Genomic DNA, 17,989 nt, shown 5'->3' on the forward strand with positions numbered 1-17,989 from the left:
ATTAAAAATGTTTCTAGTCTTCATTATACAAAAAACGCTTAACTGTGTCATAAGAATTTAAACTCATTAAATTACTAATGACTCTCCCAACTAAATTGTTAATCGGAGGTCTCTGCAAATTATGAAACCCCGGACAAAAATTTCCCAGCCTCCATCTTTTTCCTTATGGCAACGATGAGGGGACCTAAAGAATTATGAACAAAATAATAATCGTTAAGAAATCCACCTTCGATTATTTAGCCGTCATCTACTTTTTTTTGTTCTGTGGATTCCGTTCCCGTTCAGAAAACCAGAATTCACAACCGGAGAACCATTCCCATTTGCTCGAGTTGTTGGCCCATTGCTCCGGCAAATTTGAATGTCCTCTGCAGGGGATGAACTTGACTCACAATGATCGATATCCATATCTTGGGAAACGCCATTTTCAGCTTCACGACCTGAAGAAGAGAGATCCTTCTCGCAGCGTGCTGATACATCGTCCAGAATAGCCTGACATGAGTCACCATTAGACATATCCATACCATCTGGAGCTGGAGTTGAATCACCTCTTACGGTATCCAAATCCAACTCACCAGCAGGGTCCTTGCATATAGAAATCTCCCTTGAAACAGATGGACAAGACGGGGAATTAACCGCACCATTTTCAACTATGCAAACCTCTTTTGAAACAGTTGGCGGTGATTTAAGCCTGCGATCCACATTATCAGAGTGTTCTAGGACAACCTCAGCGTCAATTACAGCAGCCGATTCTGTTACAGAGCTTGGAATCTGTGGCAGCAATGTAGTGTCAGATGGCACAGAGCCAGAACAGTGGGTAGGATCTGCAGACTCAGCAGTGGAACATCCAAGTTGTTCCTTTTGGCAAGCCTCTACTTCAACATTCATCATTTCCTCCTTTTTCTTCGGGCGTTCGAGGGTCCTTAGACATGATGCTCGTGGCTGAACCCTGCACATCAACAGGCAACCAAAACCATTTTAGATCGTCAAAACAAAATGCTTCTCATAAAAAATAAGATGCACAATATCAGTTGTTCAGTTTGAACTAGGGTCCACAATCACACATGTTGCATTCGTCTAAGCCAACTACATAGAACTTAATGAGAGTAACATGTAAAGTTCACACATATACACACCTGCTATATAGTAGCATATATGCTCCCTGGGAAAGTACCTCTTCCAAATTTACGGTCGTAACCTGTGAAAATAGCAAAATAAGTCAGCAAAGAAATAAGCTGCTTGGGTACATAGTGCATATTAGATAAAAGTTTCGAGTGCACCTGAATATTCTGTAATAGGGAAGGCTATAGGATGCGTGTGTGTGTGTGTGTGTGTGTGTGTGTGTGCGTGTGTGTGAGAGAGAGAGAGAGAGAGAGAGAGAGAGAGAGAGAGAGAGAGAGGGAGGGAGGGAGGGAGCGAGGGACAAGAAAAATCACCTTACAGTCGTCGATTCTGTACCAGTTTCCACTGAAATCCTTGGTATAACAGATATAGTGTCCGAAAAATGAAGCATTCAGCATATCAATATGGACAACAACGGCATACAGCTTGTAAATATTGGTACCATCTCCCGCTTCACTCATGTAGGGGTTAAGATCTAATGTTTCCGGAAATGTTACTCTCTTGTTAATTTTCCCAAACCGTCCACTCTGAAATATTTGCCAACACAAAAATTTCAGGATTCACCATAGCATCAATTAAGAAAGCAACATGTATAAAATGAGTATAGCTGAACCTGAAATCTTTTCAAGGCAATTGTGAGAATATTTGGAGCGCGTTTAACGGTAAGACGCTTCCAAGCCTTGACATAGTCATTGCACCTGTTAACAGAAACAATATATCTTCATGAAGCCACTTTAATTGTGACAACAAATATAATGAATGGAATTGACAAAAAACTGAAAAAGGCAACAAATATAACGAATGGAATTGACAAAGAAAAAGTAGAGATCATACCCATCGCATTTATACATATTTTCTCCATGAAGCCACTCCTTGATGGTGAATTGATCTAGACATTCCTCTAATGATGAAGCATCCCCGTGAATTTCAACAGTTAAATCCATCATATTTTCATATTGATTTGATATATTCTTGCAATTTGTACAAATCACCTACAAAATATTCCAAAAAGAGAAAGTACATTAGAAGGGATGTAAAATTACAAAACAAGGAAAATGCCATAGCCAAAGTTCGAATGTTAGGCATATTGAAAATATTCCAAGTAACGATACCAGAACCAAAAAGGTTAAGCACTACAACCTTATCTAGATATAGAATATAAAACTGCTGTGACATATTCTCCAATTAACATACGTGAGTCGATACATGATTGTAAGCGTCAGTCAAGCAAGGCTCAACAGTAAAATAAAGAAATAATTCAGCTTATAACTGAATTTACACTTAGCCATAAGATGATAACCTGAGACTGTAGCTGGCCACCAAATATATGTTGAATTAACGTTGTCTCTTGAGAGCTTGGACACACAGCTTTCTCTCCACCAAACTCATCAAGACACAACGACTGCATTGTATCAATGGCAAACCTACAAAACAATACAAGAACTTCAATACAATTTGTTGATGCACAAAATCAAGTGCAAGTAGAGATGCACAAAATCAAGTGCAAGTAGAGTGTTGACAATGTATTCAATTTAACAGCCATCAGACAATATAGAAACTACATCAAGTGCACATAAAGAAACCTCATGAGTTCATGAGCATCCTCCTGCCTCCCGTAGCCAAGATTACCACCAATATTTGGTAATCTAGAGATAATGTTGGTTGGTGAAAAGGACTGCAAACTTTGGCTAGCTTTTTGAAGATGGATTTCGAGTTCACACAGGAAGCACCAGTCTTCACGTATGCCTGAAAAACAAAAAAGAGTAATTGTTTGATGAGTCAAGACTTGCTTAATCACCTTCATCCTAAAAAAGTAGCACTGAATGGTTTTAAGACTCTACATTCTCTCCGATGGCCCTTCTCTAACAAGTAGGCAACAAGCGGTCGAGTGGATGAAAGACACTGTAGAACCACATTGGCAAAGCAACTGCAAATAAAAGGGAAATTAGAAGCATAAACAAAATTGTAGGTAGTACAAGTATGATAGGAATGTCAGTGCAAGTGTGTGAGTGCTTGCGTGCTTGCAGGCAACATGCATGTATATAGAGTGAAGGCATCTGTGGTCAAGTTTGCCGCTTGATCAAATGGAAGTACCCAATTAGTGGTATTACAATGTACTGTAAAAAGGGTAAAGAAAAACCTGTTTCCACAATTTAAGAGTCCGCAAGGAGGAAACCCTGGCTTGTCCCAATTGAAAAGTTCAACAAATTCTTCATAGGGAAAAAGAATCTGAAAAGTATTAAGCATTTGTTAATACATATATGTGCCAGATAAGAATTACAAAAAATCTGTAAGCAGCATTTATGAAAAACTAAATGAAAGTTCACCTCTTTAGGCATCTTGATAGGCCTAGAGATTCCACGAGCAGGAACAAGTGCAAGTCCAGGGGAAGTTTTTCCTCCAGCACCAGAAGTTTTAAATCTCCGATTACCCAATGTGTTCTGAGCTGAATTCACTCTGCCAGATAGTTGAAAGTCCTTGCATTCTGTCTTATGCCCTGACTTCCAATGCTTTTCTTGGCATTTCGTTGAGCTACAAAATTATAAGGGGTTATGACCAAAATTTTTAAGGAAGAATACACGCTTATAGGAATCTCTACCATTGTCTTAAAAACATTCACCATCATACAAATATTGAATTCACATACCAAATCACCACTTTTATAAGATTAGACTGATATCACCAAATCACCCGTTCAGCAAAGTTCCAACATGCTATTGCTACTTCATACGTCTCCTATAAACAATCCCATATATCATTGCAAGTATCAATACCGAAAACAAAGTTATCTATGTTATGGATCAATCCCGAGCCTAAACGTAGGATGCTTGCAACACATTAACTGCCAGCATAACACTGAACCAGAATTTTCGAATTGAATAGCCTAGTTGGAATCAAAGCCTAAAGTGCAATAATTGGACGAAGAAATTTTACATGTAAAAAAAATGGAGACAACCGACCATCCGTGCGAAGGACCCTAAGAAACTCAGACAGATAAATACTTCCACTCAATAAAACAATAACTCTTCCCTCCTTATCTTTCTTATGAAACAGAACACTAAATACTCGATGGTTGTGAGACAACATGATCAAAACTATATATATCTGAGACAACTTATAAATTCCATCACAGATTAAAACTATATATATCTGAGACAACTTATAAATTGCATCACAGATTAAAACTTTTCCATAATCCATTAAACCAGCGTCAATTAAGAAATTAAATCACCATAATTAAGTGCCAAGAAGCAATCTTTAGATACAATGATTAAAGCAGCACATAAATTCATAAAAAAAAATTAACGAATTAAATTGAAGAACAATACCAGTATCTAACAGCCTTGCAGCGAGAGCACCTCCTGGAACCCGAATTCCCACAGACAGCACAAACAGGATCCTCCATGAACGCGCCAGGCATTGGGGTCCGATCACCCCCGTCACCTCCTCCCTCGAAGCTGGCGTCGACCTCAAAGTACTTCGACGCCGTGTTCTTCACCAGGTGCAGCAAACAGAAGGCGATTATAAAAACTGTAAATATGAAGTGCAGGAACCAATTCAGATCCAAGCTCACTCCCGCGACATGCATCTACGCCTCCCCAGCTTCGATCTTCGATTCCTCCGCAACCCCGATTCTTCTCATCGATAATTTATACAGTGATCGACGCAACTCGCAGCTCGATTTGGGGATTTTCTCTCAATTTCGTCCCTTCGCCAATGGAAATTAGGGGTTTTTTTTTTTCTGGAGCAGCTGAGAGAGAGAAATGGGTAGAAATTAGGGTTTTACAAATTATAATTTGGGTGTGTTAGAGGAGATAAAGGGAGCTACTTTATTTTCTGGAGAGTTCTTTCCCTTTATCTGTGTTTCTTGTTCTTCTAGTTTTTGGGTTACGTTAACAATAATTTGGAGAAAATTATAAAAATTTCAAAAAATTAAAAAAGATGAAACTTTATTTATTTATTCAAGCCAATAAAAAAAATGAAAACTAATGAAAAGGCTTGAAAACTTTGAGTTTTAATGATAAGGACAAAATAAAGGGTAAAGTGAATAGTACCAAAATTGACTTTTTAGTGTAAAAATGTGGTTTTTCGTTAAAATGAACAGTACCGGTGCTTTTCGTTAAAGTTCCCATAAAAAAATCATTTATTGGATTTTATGTTCGATAATACTTTCATTCCGATTTGGATTTAGGAATGAATATATTTTCTCATTTGCAAATAATGTATTTTTATTGAATAAAATCGACCAGAATTGTTTAATCTAAAATTCATTCGAACTGGATATCGTTTAATCGTCCAAACGTATCAAATAAATAAACGGTTCATCATGATTCATGATTATGTACTCATTTGGATGTGCTTTTAAAATCACAAAAAACGCTTTTAATGAAAATATTTTTAGAACCAATATTTAATAAATATACAAGTAAATCCTGAAAAAGCACTTAAAAGTATTTTTGGAACCCAAATTTTTTTTCCTTTCTAAAAGTGTTTTCAGTCATTTTAAAAACACATTCAAACGAGTTATATATTACTTGATACTTACACTGTCAGTTTGTTCTATGCATTTGAATGAATAAATGATCTCCAATTATGAAATTTTTACAGTCAAGATACGTTATTTTCAAATAGGCAATGAGCTCGTCCCTAAAACAAGAGATTCGCAAGCTGCAATACAAGAGGGAATAGTTGCTCATGGAGTTTGTCAAAAAGGGAAAAAAAATCTTTGAGTTAGTCTTTTTAATCACATAATTTGTCCGATCATCTAATATGATCAAACTGTTCAATTAGATAGCGTGTTCGACTATTATATTAATGATCAAATCAACACTCAATGACTACTAACATGTTGATTAATTTCATCAAAGTTTTCTAAAATAGACATGTCTAAAGTATAGATTGAGTGAATTCTTAATAAATGATTAACCCATTAAGAATTCATTGGTTATGAATTTTGATCCATGTTATAGATAAAACTCTTAACTTCATTACTTGATTACTTGTCGTGGACTTTTAGGTTTGAACATTGGTGTAAGGTCCAGTTGAGTGTATCTTATTTGTTTACAAGTTTTTAATTTGGAAACCTTGGGGACTTGCCGTTTGAAGGCAGACCAAAGAAAAAGACATGGATGATGAATTTATTGTCTGTCATTTCATAGTTTAACGTTAATTTTTGTGTCAACATTATAATATTTTATGTCAAACGCATGAGATGACAGAGAATCTATAGAGAGTCCTACTTTTGAAAAAGCATTCCTATCATTTCCCTTTTTACAAATATGGCAAATAAGGCCGGCTCTGTGATTTTGTGGGTTGTCTGAAAATTTATCTGAGACGAGCTTGTAAATTTTCTTTTGTGAAGGAGAAGTTTTATGGAGTAATTATAAAAATAATAGGAATAAAAGAGTATATTGATATAAGGTAGGTTAGAAACACAACTATAAAGTAGGTGGAAAGTATGATTAAGGTGCCAAAATTTTTTTTTGAGGTGTCACAAATAGCAAATCATTGTTAAATCAAATTGTTTTCCCAAATTGATTAATCAGAGTTAAGATTCTATTATTTTAGTCATATTAGAGCTGCAAGATTACTCGAATATCAAGTCACTTAAATAATAAATTACTTGAGTATCAAGTTATTGATACTGAGATACGTACTCACAATAATTTTTACATATGATGTTTAAAGTATCTCATATTCTGAAGTACAATAAAAAAATATATATATTATTATTTTAATATGCAATTACAACCAATGAATTCAAGTTTTGTATTGTAAATTGATATCGATTTGTGTGGTTGCTGTTAGTCTCAGGTTTTGCAGAAGAGGAACTCTGAATGCAACCCCAGAAAACAAAACAGACAGAGAAAATGATACCAGAAAATAATAAGGAATTAAAAAATTCACTCACATTGTTAGTATTTTATTTACGGGCCCAAATGCATGGCTTCTTGGTTCAGTAGCAGTGAAGGAATTTCCTCTAACAATTGGTAATTTAAATGTTTGAGTAAATTGTCGATTTACCCTCTAAACTTTCACCTAACTTTCGATTTCCCTCCTAAACTTTTCTATTGGAAAATTAAGGACTCAAACTAAATTTTTTAGCCAATTTGCCCCCTAACGTTAGTTTTTCATATATTTCATCCATATTTCTGTTAAATGAGACCATGTGCACAATATGTGAGGGTAGTTAAGTCATTTCACTCATAAAATGATTAAAAACCTGAAAATAAATAAACTTTTCCTCTATTTTTCCCCGCTAATTCCTATTCTCAATTTTATTTTTCCCTCTTATTCATATGCATGAGAAATGACATATGGTGTTATTGTCTTCATAAGTAGTTAAGTTAGTCTTTTTCTTAAAGCATGTACTACCATTTTTATTTTCTCTAACAAATTAATAATTTGACAAATGTTCATGGTGTTATTGTCTCCAAAGCAGTGCATTAATATAAGAAACATATTCATAATACTCATAAAAATGCTCAAGATAATTACCTACTTTTCATAACGTCACAATAATCTCAATACAATTCCACAAAATGATTCTTAAGAAGTTGGAAAACGTAAGAGATTTTACCATACATAAGGTATATAACCCATAGAATCTCGATTACAAAATATGGGCATTCCACTTAACCAAACACAAGCAAAATAAGGTTTCAGTTATCAAAACAAGAGCAAAAACATTCTGCTCGAAATGCACATGACATGTGGAGATCAACTACACTTTCCATGGCCTTCCTGGTTTGGTTGGAATCTTGTACCTAAATCTATTTTCATTTCTGATGGCTGAGTAAGGTTGAGGATGTTATGTTTTCCAACTTCTTAAGGATCATTTTGTGGAATTGTATTGGGATTATTATGACATTATGAAAAGTATGTAATTATCTTGAGCATTTTTTTATGAGTATTATGAACATGTTTCTTATATTAATGCACTGTTTTGGAGACAATAACACCATGAGCATTTGTCAAATTATTAATTTGTTGGAGAAAATAAAAATAGTAGTACATGCTTTAAGAAAAAGACTAACTTAGCTACTTATGAAGACAATAACATCATATGTCATTTCTCATGCATAGGAATGAGAGGGAAAAATAAAATTGAGGATATGAATTAGTAGGAAAAAATAGAGGGAAAATTTTGTTTATTTATTTATTTTCAGTTTTGTAATTGACACACCCCGATCCTAGAATCAAGGTATGCTGGCCGTCACGTGGGCGTGACGTAACCAAAAGTGCAATGCGGAAGCAAAAGATAAAAGAATTACGAAGGAATAAAAACCAACTACTAGCAATAATATCCAACTAGCATGCTAGAGTGAGTTTAAGTGTGAAATGCACATATTCAGAGCATAAGTACTAAGTGCAGTCAAGTAGGACCATAACTAAATTACAACACCCGAATGTGAGTCCTACATTTATGTAGTCTGTCAGTACGATGTGGAAATCCTCGTGGGCCACCAACGCTGCTAACTAGAACCTGGAGGGGCGCAAAACAAGATTGAGTGGGTCAGTAAAACAAAGTTTTTCAAAAATATTTCATTTAACAACATTTATAACCCCTCACTGTAAAACCTGTATACTTTCCCAGAAAAATAGTATATACATAATCATATATCACAGCAAAACTCAAATCACAAGTCTTTAACACTTTTCAAGAATATGCCATGCTATGATTCAAACATGATAAGGATGCATCAATATAACAAGTGCAATAATGAATCAACCGGAGACCCTGCAACTGTCCTGTACGGTTAATTCTATAGCTCAATATCCAACCTAACCGGAGTCACCACTGTGACATGTACGACACTACTCTGCACATAAATCGGAACTACCTGAAGTAGTCTATACGACAAGAATTGTGTAAGAATACGCTATGGTGTTTCTCTCATCAACAGCTGTATAACAATCTAAAGTCACCTACAAGTCAGAACCACCTTTAATGGTCTGTACGACAGGCACCTACTTGGATCCAAGGTGAGCGTGTGGTGCGGGGTGAATAATAAAAGCACTAACACCAGGGGTGCAGATTATGAGCTCTCAACACAATTCACATCATTAATACACCATATGAACAACATAAAACTCACCTGTGCGTCCACAACACCATTTCACATATATGCATCAAATACTAATTCATATATTTCATATAATATGCATGCATGGCATTTTAAAACATACTTTCATTTATATTCAATTTCTGGGAAAAATCAGTAGTATATATGTATAAATAGAAAATAACTGCCTACTCACTGGTAAGTCGAAGGGTCGTAACCCCCGTGACGCCCTTGAACGCGCTCGTCCTCGGGATAGGTCTCACCTATATGCGAAACAACTATAAAAACGTTATTTAAAGCACATAACCAATAATACGTAATAACTTCTCATACGATGCTCAAATTGAGTATATGAAAATACCATAGTGACCTACTCGACATCACGGACGTCGAGGTATTTTTAGAAAAAAATTTCAATGTTGCACGCGCCCCCACGCGCTGGGAGGGGCATGGACCCATGCACCCCCACGCGCGTCATCTTCTTCCTCCAGTCGCTGGACTTGTTTTGCCGGCGCCGGAAAATTGGAGATTTTTCAAACTCCTTGTTCTCCGTCATTTCTCAACCATTTTTTACGCATTTTATACCAAAATGAAGCCCTAAGCATGTAGAATCACGATGTACTACTTTAAGGCTAAAAAACACACGAAATCTCACCGGAGAAAATCCAAGAAAACCGGCCAACTTCGAACCCTACGATCCCGACGTCCAAAACCTTAAAACTAAGTACTCCGAGCTTTCTTGGGACCTCACTAAGCTCCCTGTAAGCTTAGAATTCCTTGAAAATCAACATTTCACGTCCACATGAACAGTACTCAAAACTGGGGGTTCAGATTTCAGGAGTTTCGAAGATTCTAAGTTCCAAAAATGGTACCAATAAACTCACAAGCTTGCAAGGATGAAGGAACTCACCTTTTTGGCGTCGATCCGTGAAGATTTGAGGGTTTTTGGGTCTTGTCCGTACGAGTTCGAAAGGGAGAGAGGAAGAGTGAAACTGAGAGTGAGGGAGGGTACGGTAGAGTGAAAGAGAGAAATGACAGTTTGTGTGAGTGTGTACGTGTCCCGTGTGTGTGATCCATCCAAACCAAACCACAACCCAACTTTCTTTAAGTCTCTAGATCACTTTAGGTCCAAACTTAGTAAAATCACCCAAAAAACCAACTTAATTAAGTCACACATACACACAACCCCACTTGACGACCAAGGGTAATTTCGTAACTTCACGTCCTCGGAAATGAAATTCCGAGACGGGTTGTGACAGTAATCATTTTTAAGAGTGAAATGACTTAATTACCCTCACATGTTGCAAAACCCAGCTTTGAAAAACCAATTTTTTTTCACATTTGTTTTACATAAAAGTTTATCAATCACTATAATACTGGTTTTTTTTTTTCAAAAGCACTTTTACAAAAAAGTTTACCAAACAATCTGCTGCTTTATTTCATAGCTGCTTATTCTCATAGCACATCAGAATTAGTTTTTTTTTTCAAAGCACAACAATACCAAACCAGCCCTTATTGGCTCTTTTTATTTTTTATTTGAAAAAAATAATAATAAAGTTACTTACCAAGCACTCTGTGGGTTGGTTATTTTATTTTATTTTGTTGTTTATTGTTTTTTTGTGATTTTCTTATTTTATTTAAAAATTTAATGCGAGAGGGCAATTTTGTGATTACGAATGTTTCACTATTTTGTGTGTACATATAGATCAAGCAAGTTTGCCACTGGACTGTGGCCATGTTGGGTTTGGGTAAGAGCTTCGTTTGAGGGAATTATGATTAAATCTTGGACACCAAGTACCAGGCCCAATATCCAAAATAAGAAAATCCTAATAAAAAAAATGTGGAAGCATAGCAAATTCATTTTGAAGACATATGAGGATCAAATGTATATTAGTCACAAGATTATTTTAGTTTAGAATTTTTAGATCCAAAGACTTAAAATGCTGGATAACTTAATAAAGCAAAACAAGAAAATGAGTTTTCTAACTTGTCAGTGTCACAAATTAAGAAATATTCATGTTGGTTCAGATAAGAGCGCGCTCCACATACTTCTCTTAATAAGAGCACAAGTCGATACCGCACATAAGTTCTGTAATTTTTAGAATCAACAGATGCAAAAACACTTTCACATGAAAACGATATACATTGTATCTTCTTATTTGCCCACAGATTTGCCCTGTTTTTCCATTTCCAAGGTTAAAGGTAGATTATTAGGGTTTAGATGTGGGGAGCTAAGTAAGAAAACCCGGAGTGGTGTTGTCCACTTCATTTTATCTTCTTCTTCATGTGTAACAAACAAAATTGGTCAATACTTTTGATTTGATTATTATTATTATTTGTTTAATCGTGTTAATTCGGGAAACTTATCAACTTTTTAAGTTCATGAACTTGGTAGTCCATTTTCTTGGGAGTTGTCTGTGATCCAATTATGTAATGACAAATTGACAAATCCAAGGTTGTTAATAATAACAGGGTTAGCTAGCTCCGCAGTTTGTGGATTGTGTTTGTTCTTGGTGCTTTCTACACTTCCCTCCTAATTAAGTTCCCAAATCCGGGAATTGGAGATCATAAATCATAATTCGTCATTGACTCGATCTTTTTAATTTTTTATGATGTGCTAATTAACTCTCTAATGTGAAAAGAGAAATGGCGGAGTATGCTAGTAGGCGTATCATCCGTCATCAGGTTAAAGCAGAAAGAAATAAGTCTTTTGGAATAATGTAGTCATTTCCCATTCCACGGCGGAAATTGGAGAATATTACTATGGATTTCATGGACAAGCTTCCTCGTATACAAAATAGTTAGGTTGGAATTTGAATACTAATTGATCGACTTGTGACGTCAGCGCATGTTACTTCAGTATGAGAACATCAACCTTTCCAGACAAGCGCAACAGTTATTTATTTGTTTTATGGAAAAAGAGATTTGGGATCTGTTAAACTTCTTGGGTATGTTGGTCCCTTCAGTTTGTTCCCTAGAGTAACGCCATAAGGCCGTGGGAAGCTGTGTCTTGTGTTCAAAATTGTTAGAATTGGGGACAGATGGTATTCAAGGCCCTGAGTTAGTGGAGGAGACTATTCGGAATATTCAAGTAATTAAGTCTAACCTAGAAGTGAGCCAGGATCGGCTGAAGAGCTTAGCAGACAAACATGCCACTGACCGGATGTATATGTAGGTGATCGAATGATTTTGAAATTATCACCTTGGAAAAGTATGATTCGTTTTAAAAAGAAAAACAAGTAAGTACTAGATACGTCAGACCATATGTGATCATCGAACGAGTCAGTGAAGTTACGTATAGGCTGAGTTGCCTCCAGAGTCGACGAAAGGGCACGATATGTTTTATGTTTCGATACTTCGACATTAAACCTCATATCCTTCACGAGTGATACCCCCTCAACCTTTGGAAGTCAATCTGGATTTGACGTATGATGAGGAGCCAGTGCCTATCTTGTATTAGAAAGATGATGTACTGAGAAATAAGACTATGAGTTGGTGAAAGTTTATGGAGGAATCTTTCAGTGAAAGAAGCTACTTAGAAGCCAGAGAATCGAATGAGAGAGATGTGTTTCGGGCTGTTTCATGGATATTGATGGATTGTAAAGATTGTGTAAATTTCGAGGACGAAATTTCTTTAAGGTGGGTAGATTGTGACAGCCCGTCCCTAATTTTAAGAATTTTTAAAGTTTTAATAAAGGATTTTACAAAAATGCCCTTTGGAGGTACGTGCATTATTCGAGGTTAATCACCATGTCGTGCCATCTAAGATTTGTTTTCTTGTCATATCCTCATAGTACTCGTCGTTACGGACGCGTGGGCGCAGACGGTTCATGATTTGGAGTTATATCGAAGAAGTTATTAACGTTTGAAATTTGGGATTTTAAGGAATTATAATTTTAGTAAAATATAGAAATTTTTTTATGAAAATGGACGGCCTAGATTTAATGATGAATGAATTGGATGGCTGGGATGAGAGAAAGTTTTGTGTGTGTGTGTGCGTGAGAAGAAAACAGAAAGAAAGAAGAGAGATTGGGCAAAGCTGCCCAATCGGAGAAGAAGGAAGGGAGGCCGAATGGGGAGAAGAGAGAGGGAGAAGCTGACCAACCAGAGGAAGGAAAGGAGGAAAGGAGAGAGGGCGTGAAGCGGAGGAGAGAAGGAAGAAATGGGTTTTCCCCAACCCGTATACCCGCCCGACCCGCGCCTTCAAATCGGCGGGTTCTCGCCGTTTTCGTCCAATTTTCCGACGAATTGGATCAAGTTACCACTCCTAATCAACATCTAGGCCTTCCCTCTTCACGTTTCACCCCAAGAATCATTGAATTTCATGGTGATTTCGCGAAGAACACCCACACGGGTGCCGCGACCTTTTTGTTTAAATTCATCAAATTTTGAAATGTTTTCTTTCAATTACTAACACCATTAGCATTCCTTTAGGACCTAGAACAAAGCCCAAGAGGTAGTGGAGGCGTTGGAACAAGTTTGAAGGTCGAATTGGAAACACCCAATTCTAGGGTTCTTCACGGTTTTGGTGAAATTGAAGCACTTCCAGGCCAAATTGGCCTTGGCCACAGGTATGAAAGTTGTTCTACTCATTGAGATCTTCAAATCTACAAATTTTGGTAATTTTTGGAAATAGTTGAAATTTCCGACGAGCCGGGGTGGCCAACCGCCACCCGCGGCGGCCCGTGCGGCGGCACGTGGCCAATGGCCCGCCAATGTCATTTTTAGCATGTGTTTAAGGTTCTAGGTTCAGTTTTGATAATTGATGGACGTAAATTGAGTAATTGAATCTAAGTTCGTTTCGGTTCGTGGTTAGGTGAAAATGTGAATTGACGATCCGACCGTTGGATCGTCACCAAACTTTGATATGTTGTAATACGTAGTATTTGAGGATTATAGGAACTTACGGATTGGGAATCCGATTTACGGATCTTCCGGAATTGGAGTTGTAAGTTCATAAAATAGAATGTTAACCGTCACTTAGTTTTGGAAATTGACGGAGATCCGACCGTTGGATGGTAATGAAATTTTAGGATGTTGTCCTAGAGGTATACTGTGGACCTCTGGAAGTTACAGATTTGAAATCTGAGTTGCAGATCATCCGGATCAAACTACGTAGTGACGTGTCTTATATAAGTTATGTATTCGATCGGCAGGATTTCTGAGGTTGGATTTGATTATTGTTCTAGGCACTGATCGTCATGACGCCTCGATGTACGGTGCTAGGGAGTTGTTGGGCGAACTCCAGGTGAGTGGACAGTTTTATTTTCGTATTACCTTTATACAACTGTTTTTCCCAGAAAATACGTTTTTATGAAAAATTACGAATTTAATTGCCATGCATAAAATTGTTGAGATATTTAGTTGATAATTGATGCATATATATGTGAAGTGACGCGGTGGACGCTCAGGTGAGTTTATTTATTTCCAGCTGAGTTATTTATCATGAATTGCATTGAAAAGCTCCTAACCTGCCCCTAGGTGTTAGTGCTTATATTATTATTCACCACACCGCACGCTCGCATTGGATCCAAGTAGGTGGATGTCGTACAGACCATGTGAGGGTTCCGACATGCCAGTCGTATAGACCATTAGAGGGGTTCCGACTGGTGGGTGACCTTAGATTATGTGCACAGTTGATTGATGTGAGAAGCACTAGAGCGTATTCATACATCTGTCATCGTACAGACTACCTTATGTAGTTTTGAGTGACGTGCAGAGTTAGACCGTACAGGTCACCGAGGTGACTCCGGTTAGTTTGGATGATGAGCTTTAGAATCAACCGTACATGACCATTATAGGGTCTCCGGTTGACTTATTATTCACCTGTTTGATATGGATGCATTCTGATTATGTTTTCGACACTTGGCATGGCATATTTTTCTGAAAAGTGTTAAAGGATTGTGATTTGAGATTTTTGCTTATATATATGTTTATATATATATGTTATTTTCTGGGAAAGTATACATGTTTTACGGTGAGGGGTTAGAAATGTTTTAAATGAAAAGTTTTCGAAAAAACTTTGTTTTACTGACCCACTCAATTTTGTTTTGCGCCCCTCCAGGTCCTAAATAGCGGAGCTTTGGTGGCCACAAGGAATCCATCGGTGTTCTGACAGAATTCACAAAAGTAGGACTCACCCTCGGGTGGGTCATCTTAGTAATTGTAATTTTTTTTAAAGCTTCCGAACTGTGTAAATGGTTACGTCACTCTCACGTGACGGCCAGCACGCCCTCCTTCGGGACGGGGTGTGTCAATATGTATGTATGTATGTATATTATGTTCCTTGCTTTAGTGGAATATATTATTTTTTTCATGAAAATATGAAAAATTAGAAAGGAAAGTAAGTGCCAATTTGCATCAGCATCAACAATGCATTAGCTTTTGATTTTAAGGAAAACTAACGAAAAGTCCTCAAAAACTTTAGTTTTAATCAAAATGACAAAATAAAGGTGTAAGGGAATAGTATCAGAAGTGATTTTTTAATGTTAAATGTGTGTTTCATTAAGATTCCCTTAATTTTATGTTGGAAAATTTGTAGTAGCAAAGATCCTCTTCTGTAGCGAAATTGGATCCCATTCGGATTCACTTTGTGGAAATTATAAGGATTTTCACATCTCAGTCATTTATCGTATATCGTACGGTAATAAATTATCTGACTTTTTTTGTTTAAAATTAAATATCTGATGAAAACTGACTGCATGATATACAATGAACGGTTAAGAGGATCCCACAATGTGGATCTGGAGATGATACTCTTCCGTAGCAAATCTGGTTTTTACAGCTAGCTGTCTCGAAAAAATGCGCACGAAACGATTGAGCATGCGGGTCTCACACTCAATGTATGAAAGTGTGGAGCCCTCGCCTACCAGGCACCTGATTGCTGATGAAGTCTGAGACAACAGAAAAATCGTTCGTTTATTTGCATGGATCCAAGATCAAATGTGCGTTATTCCAAATCCGGTATTGCCTCAATGCGCATGGCTTTACAATTATGAATAATTGTTGACGTGATTTGCTTATGCGATGTGGGTGAATGATATCTAATGGTTAAGAAGATTTGACTAAGAATGTTTGTTAACTAGTTGCATATGCAATGCATGTGAGTGTGATTCTTAATCGTTAAATGGTTAAGAAGATTTGACTAAATATGTTTTTAAACTAGTCTCATATACAATGCATGTGAGTGTGATTTTTAATCGTTAACAAGATCATTTTTTAAATCTCCACGTAAATTAGCATTTGCATATCGCTTACATGCGCAAATTATCAAATTGAGTACAATAACAACGTAATTAATTCATTGCATGGGACCTCACGTCTTGCTTGTAGTAGAGGGAATTTAGAAATGATGAAACTAAGGGTTAGTAACCAAACATTTTATAAGTCTTTTATGCATCTGGGTGTATGAATTTGACATGAACCTGTTAATTAACTTTTGACCGACGTAACCCGACCAAAACAGGTGGCGCAGAACTGCTGGTTAAACCTACCTAATTTCTAATTGGCACCAAAATTTATGGTGGATTGCATGTTGGGGTTAGAGCAAAGTCTCAGTAGTGCAGTCACCGAGGTTTAGCAGGATTATTTTTTAGAAAAACTAATGAAAATGATATAAAAATTGAGTTTTAACAATAAAGATAAAATAAAAAGAATTTTAACGAAAAGCACCTGATACTGTTCACTTTAACGAAAAATCACATTTTTACACTAAAAAGTCAATCTTGGTACTATTCACTTTATCCTTTATTTTGTCCTTATCATTAAAACTCAAACTTTTCAAGCCTTTTTCATTAGTTTTCCTTAAAATAAAAGGTAAAGTGAATAGTAAAATGATTGACTTTTTAGTGTAAAAATGTGATTTTTCGTTAAAGTGAACATTATCTGAAGTTTTTCGTTAAAATTCCTTTATTTTTTTTTACTAAAATTGGATTTTGAATCTTGCTGTCGATAATTTCTCTTATGGACGATCTGTTAAAAAAAGAAGTTAAAATTCTTTTTATATATCTTCAAAGAGATTTGTGGTATGCCTTTAGGATATATACTGCGTATTTTAACCAAATCAGATGTTTTGGTCTGTCTTTGTGTACGTATCAATATCATATGAGCACCAATCCCCTTCCCCAAATTAGATAATATATATAATTGCTGCAGAGAGAGAGCAGAGCCCAAGTCACTTGCCTTAGAAAAATAATGTACGAAAACCCTAACAAAATAATAATGCAGGGTTAATTAGAATATAAGAGCTTGTTTAATAAGTTTCTAATAATCTACTCAAAACAAATAACCCTAAAACGTTCTAATCATATAAACCCAGTAGAAAGGGGGACTGTACGTATCACATTGACCTGTATTTGTTTATTCAACTTAATCCTTGTTTAAGGGTGTAAAAAAGTTGTCTCGAGCACTAATCACTTGGAAATGTCGATATCTCTTGGCGTAATTTCAATTTCCGTGCCACCATAGTCTTACTTAAGGGTGATGGAACCTATAATTAATCTGCATCTTACGTGTTTTTTTACACGTAAAGTAGGGCTTCCTTTAAGGCGCGATTAACTATGAAAACTAGGAATATATATATATATATAAAAGCAACTAGTTGGTTTTGCCAGGCTGTTAATCTATTTTTAAGATAATATTAGAGAGATTAAATTTATAAATTAAATGATATAAAAGTTGATGATTGAATTATTACAGTTGGTTTTGCCATGCCGTTAATCTATTTTTCTTTAGGATAATATTAAAGAGACTAAATTTATAAATTAAATGACATAAAAGTTGATGATTGAATTATTGCTTAAGCG

At 36.2% G+C, this 17,989-nt stretch overlaps 1 protein-coding gene and 1 long non-coding RNA gene across 4 annotated transcripts; one reads left to right on the forward strand and one right to left on the reverse strand.

Moving 5' to 3' along the window:
* Nucleotide 1: 1 nt before the first annotated feature.
* LOC126632961 (ubiquitin carboxyl-terminal hydrolase 18-like) lies at nucleotides 2-4,994 on the reverse strand. 3 transcript variants are annotated; one of them, XM_050303497.1, is made up of 12 exons: nucleotides 4,449-4,994; nucleotides 3,447-3,651; nucleotides 3,260-3,348; nucleotides 2,961-3,046; nucleotides 2,703-2,865; nucleotides 2,420-2,543; nucleotides 1,954-2,111; nucleotides 1,733-1,817; nucleotides 1,434-1,646; nucleotides 1,134-1,195; nucleotides 573-946; nucleotides 2-489 (listed from the first exon to the last, which is right to left on the reverse strand). In XM_050303497.1, exons 1-12 carry the CDS (start codon nucleotides 4,706-4,708, stop codon nucleotides 431-433), a joined length of 1,878 nt encoding a protein of 625 aa, XP_050159454.1. In that variant the 5' UTR covers nucleotides 4,709-4,994; the 3' UTR covers nucleotides 2-430. The 3 variants fall into 3 exon arrangements, with proteins under 3 accessions (XP_050159454.1, XP_050159455.1, XP_050159453.1); XM_050303498.1 differs by adding an exon at nucleotides 3,767-3,855 and having other exon boundaries at nucleotides 2-946; nucleotides 4,449-4,589; XM_050303496.1 differs by having other exon boundaries at nucleotides 2-946.
* An 8,531-nt stretch (nucleotides 4,995-13,525) lies between these two features.
* LOC126631102 (uncharacterized) lies at nucleotides 13,526-15,454 on the forward strand. The gene is made up of 3 exons (XR_007626236.1): nucleotides 13,526-13,756; nucleotides 14,342-14,433; nucleotides 15,250-15,454. It is a non-coding gene; the product is annotated as an uncharacterized LOC126631102 (long non-coding RNA).
* Nucleotides 15,455-17,989: the final 2,535 nt, after the last annotated feature.

The sequence above is a fragment of the Malus sylvestris genome, chromosome 8, assembly GCF_916048215.2.
Source record: "Malus sylvestris chromosome 8, drMalSylv7.2, whole genome shotgun sequence".
In the NCBI taxonomy this organism is placed as follows: Eukaryota; Viridiplantae; Streptophyta; class Magnoliopsida; order Rosales; family Rosaceae; genus Malus; species Malus sylvestris.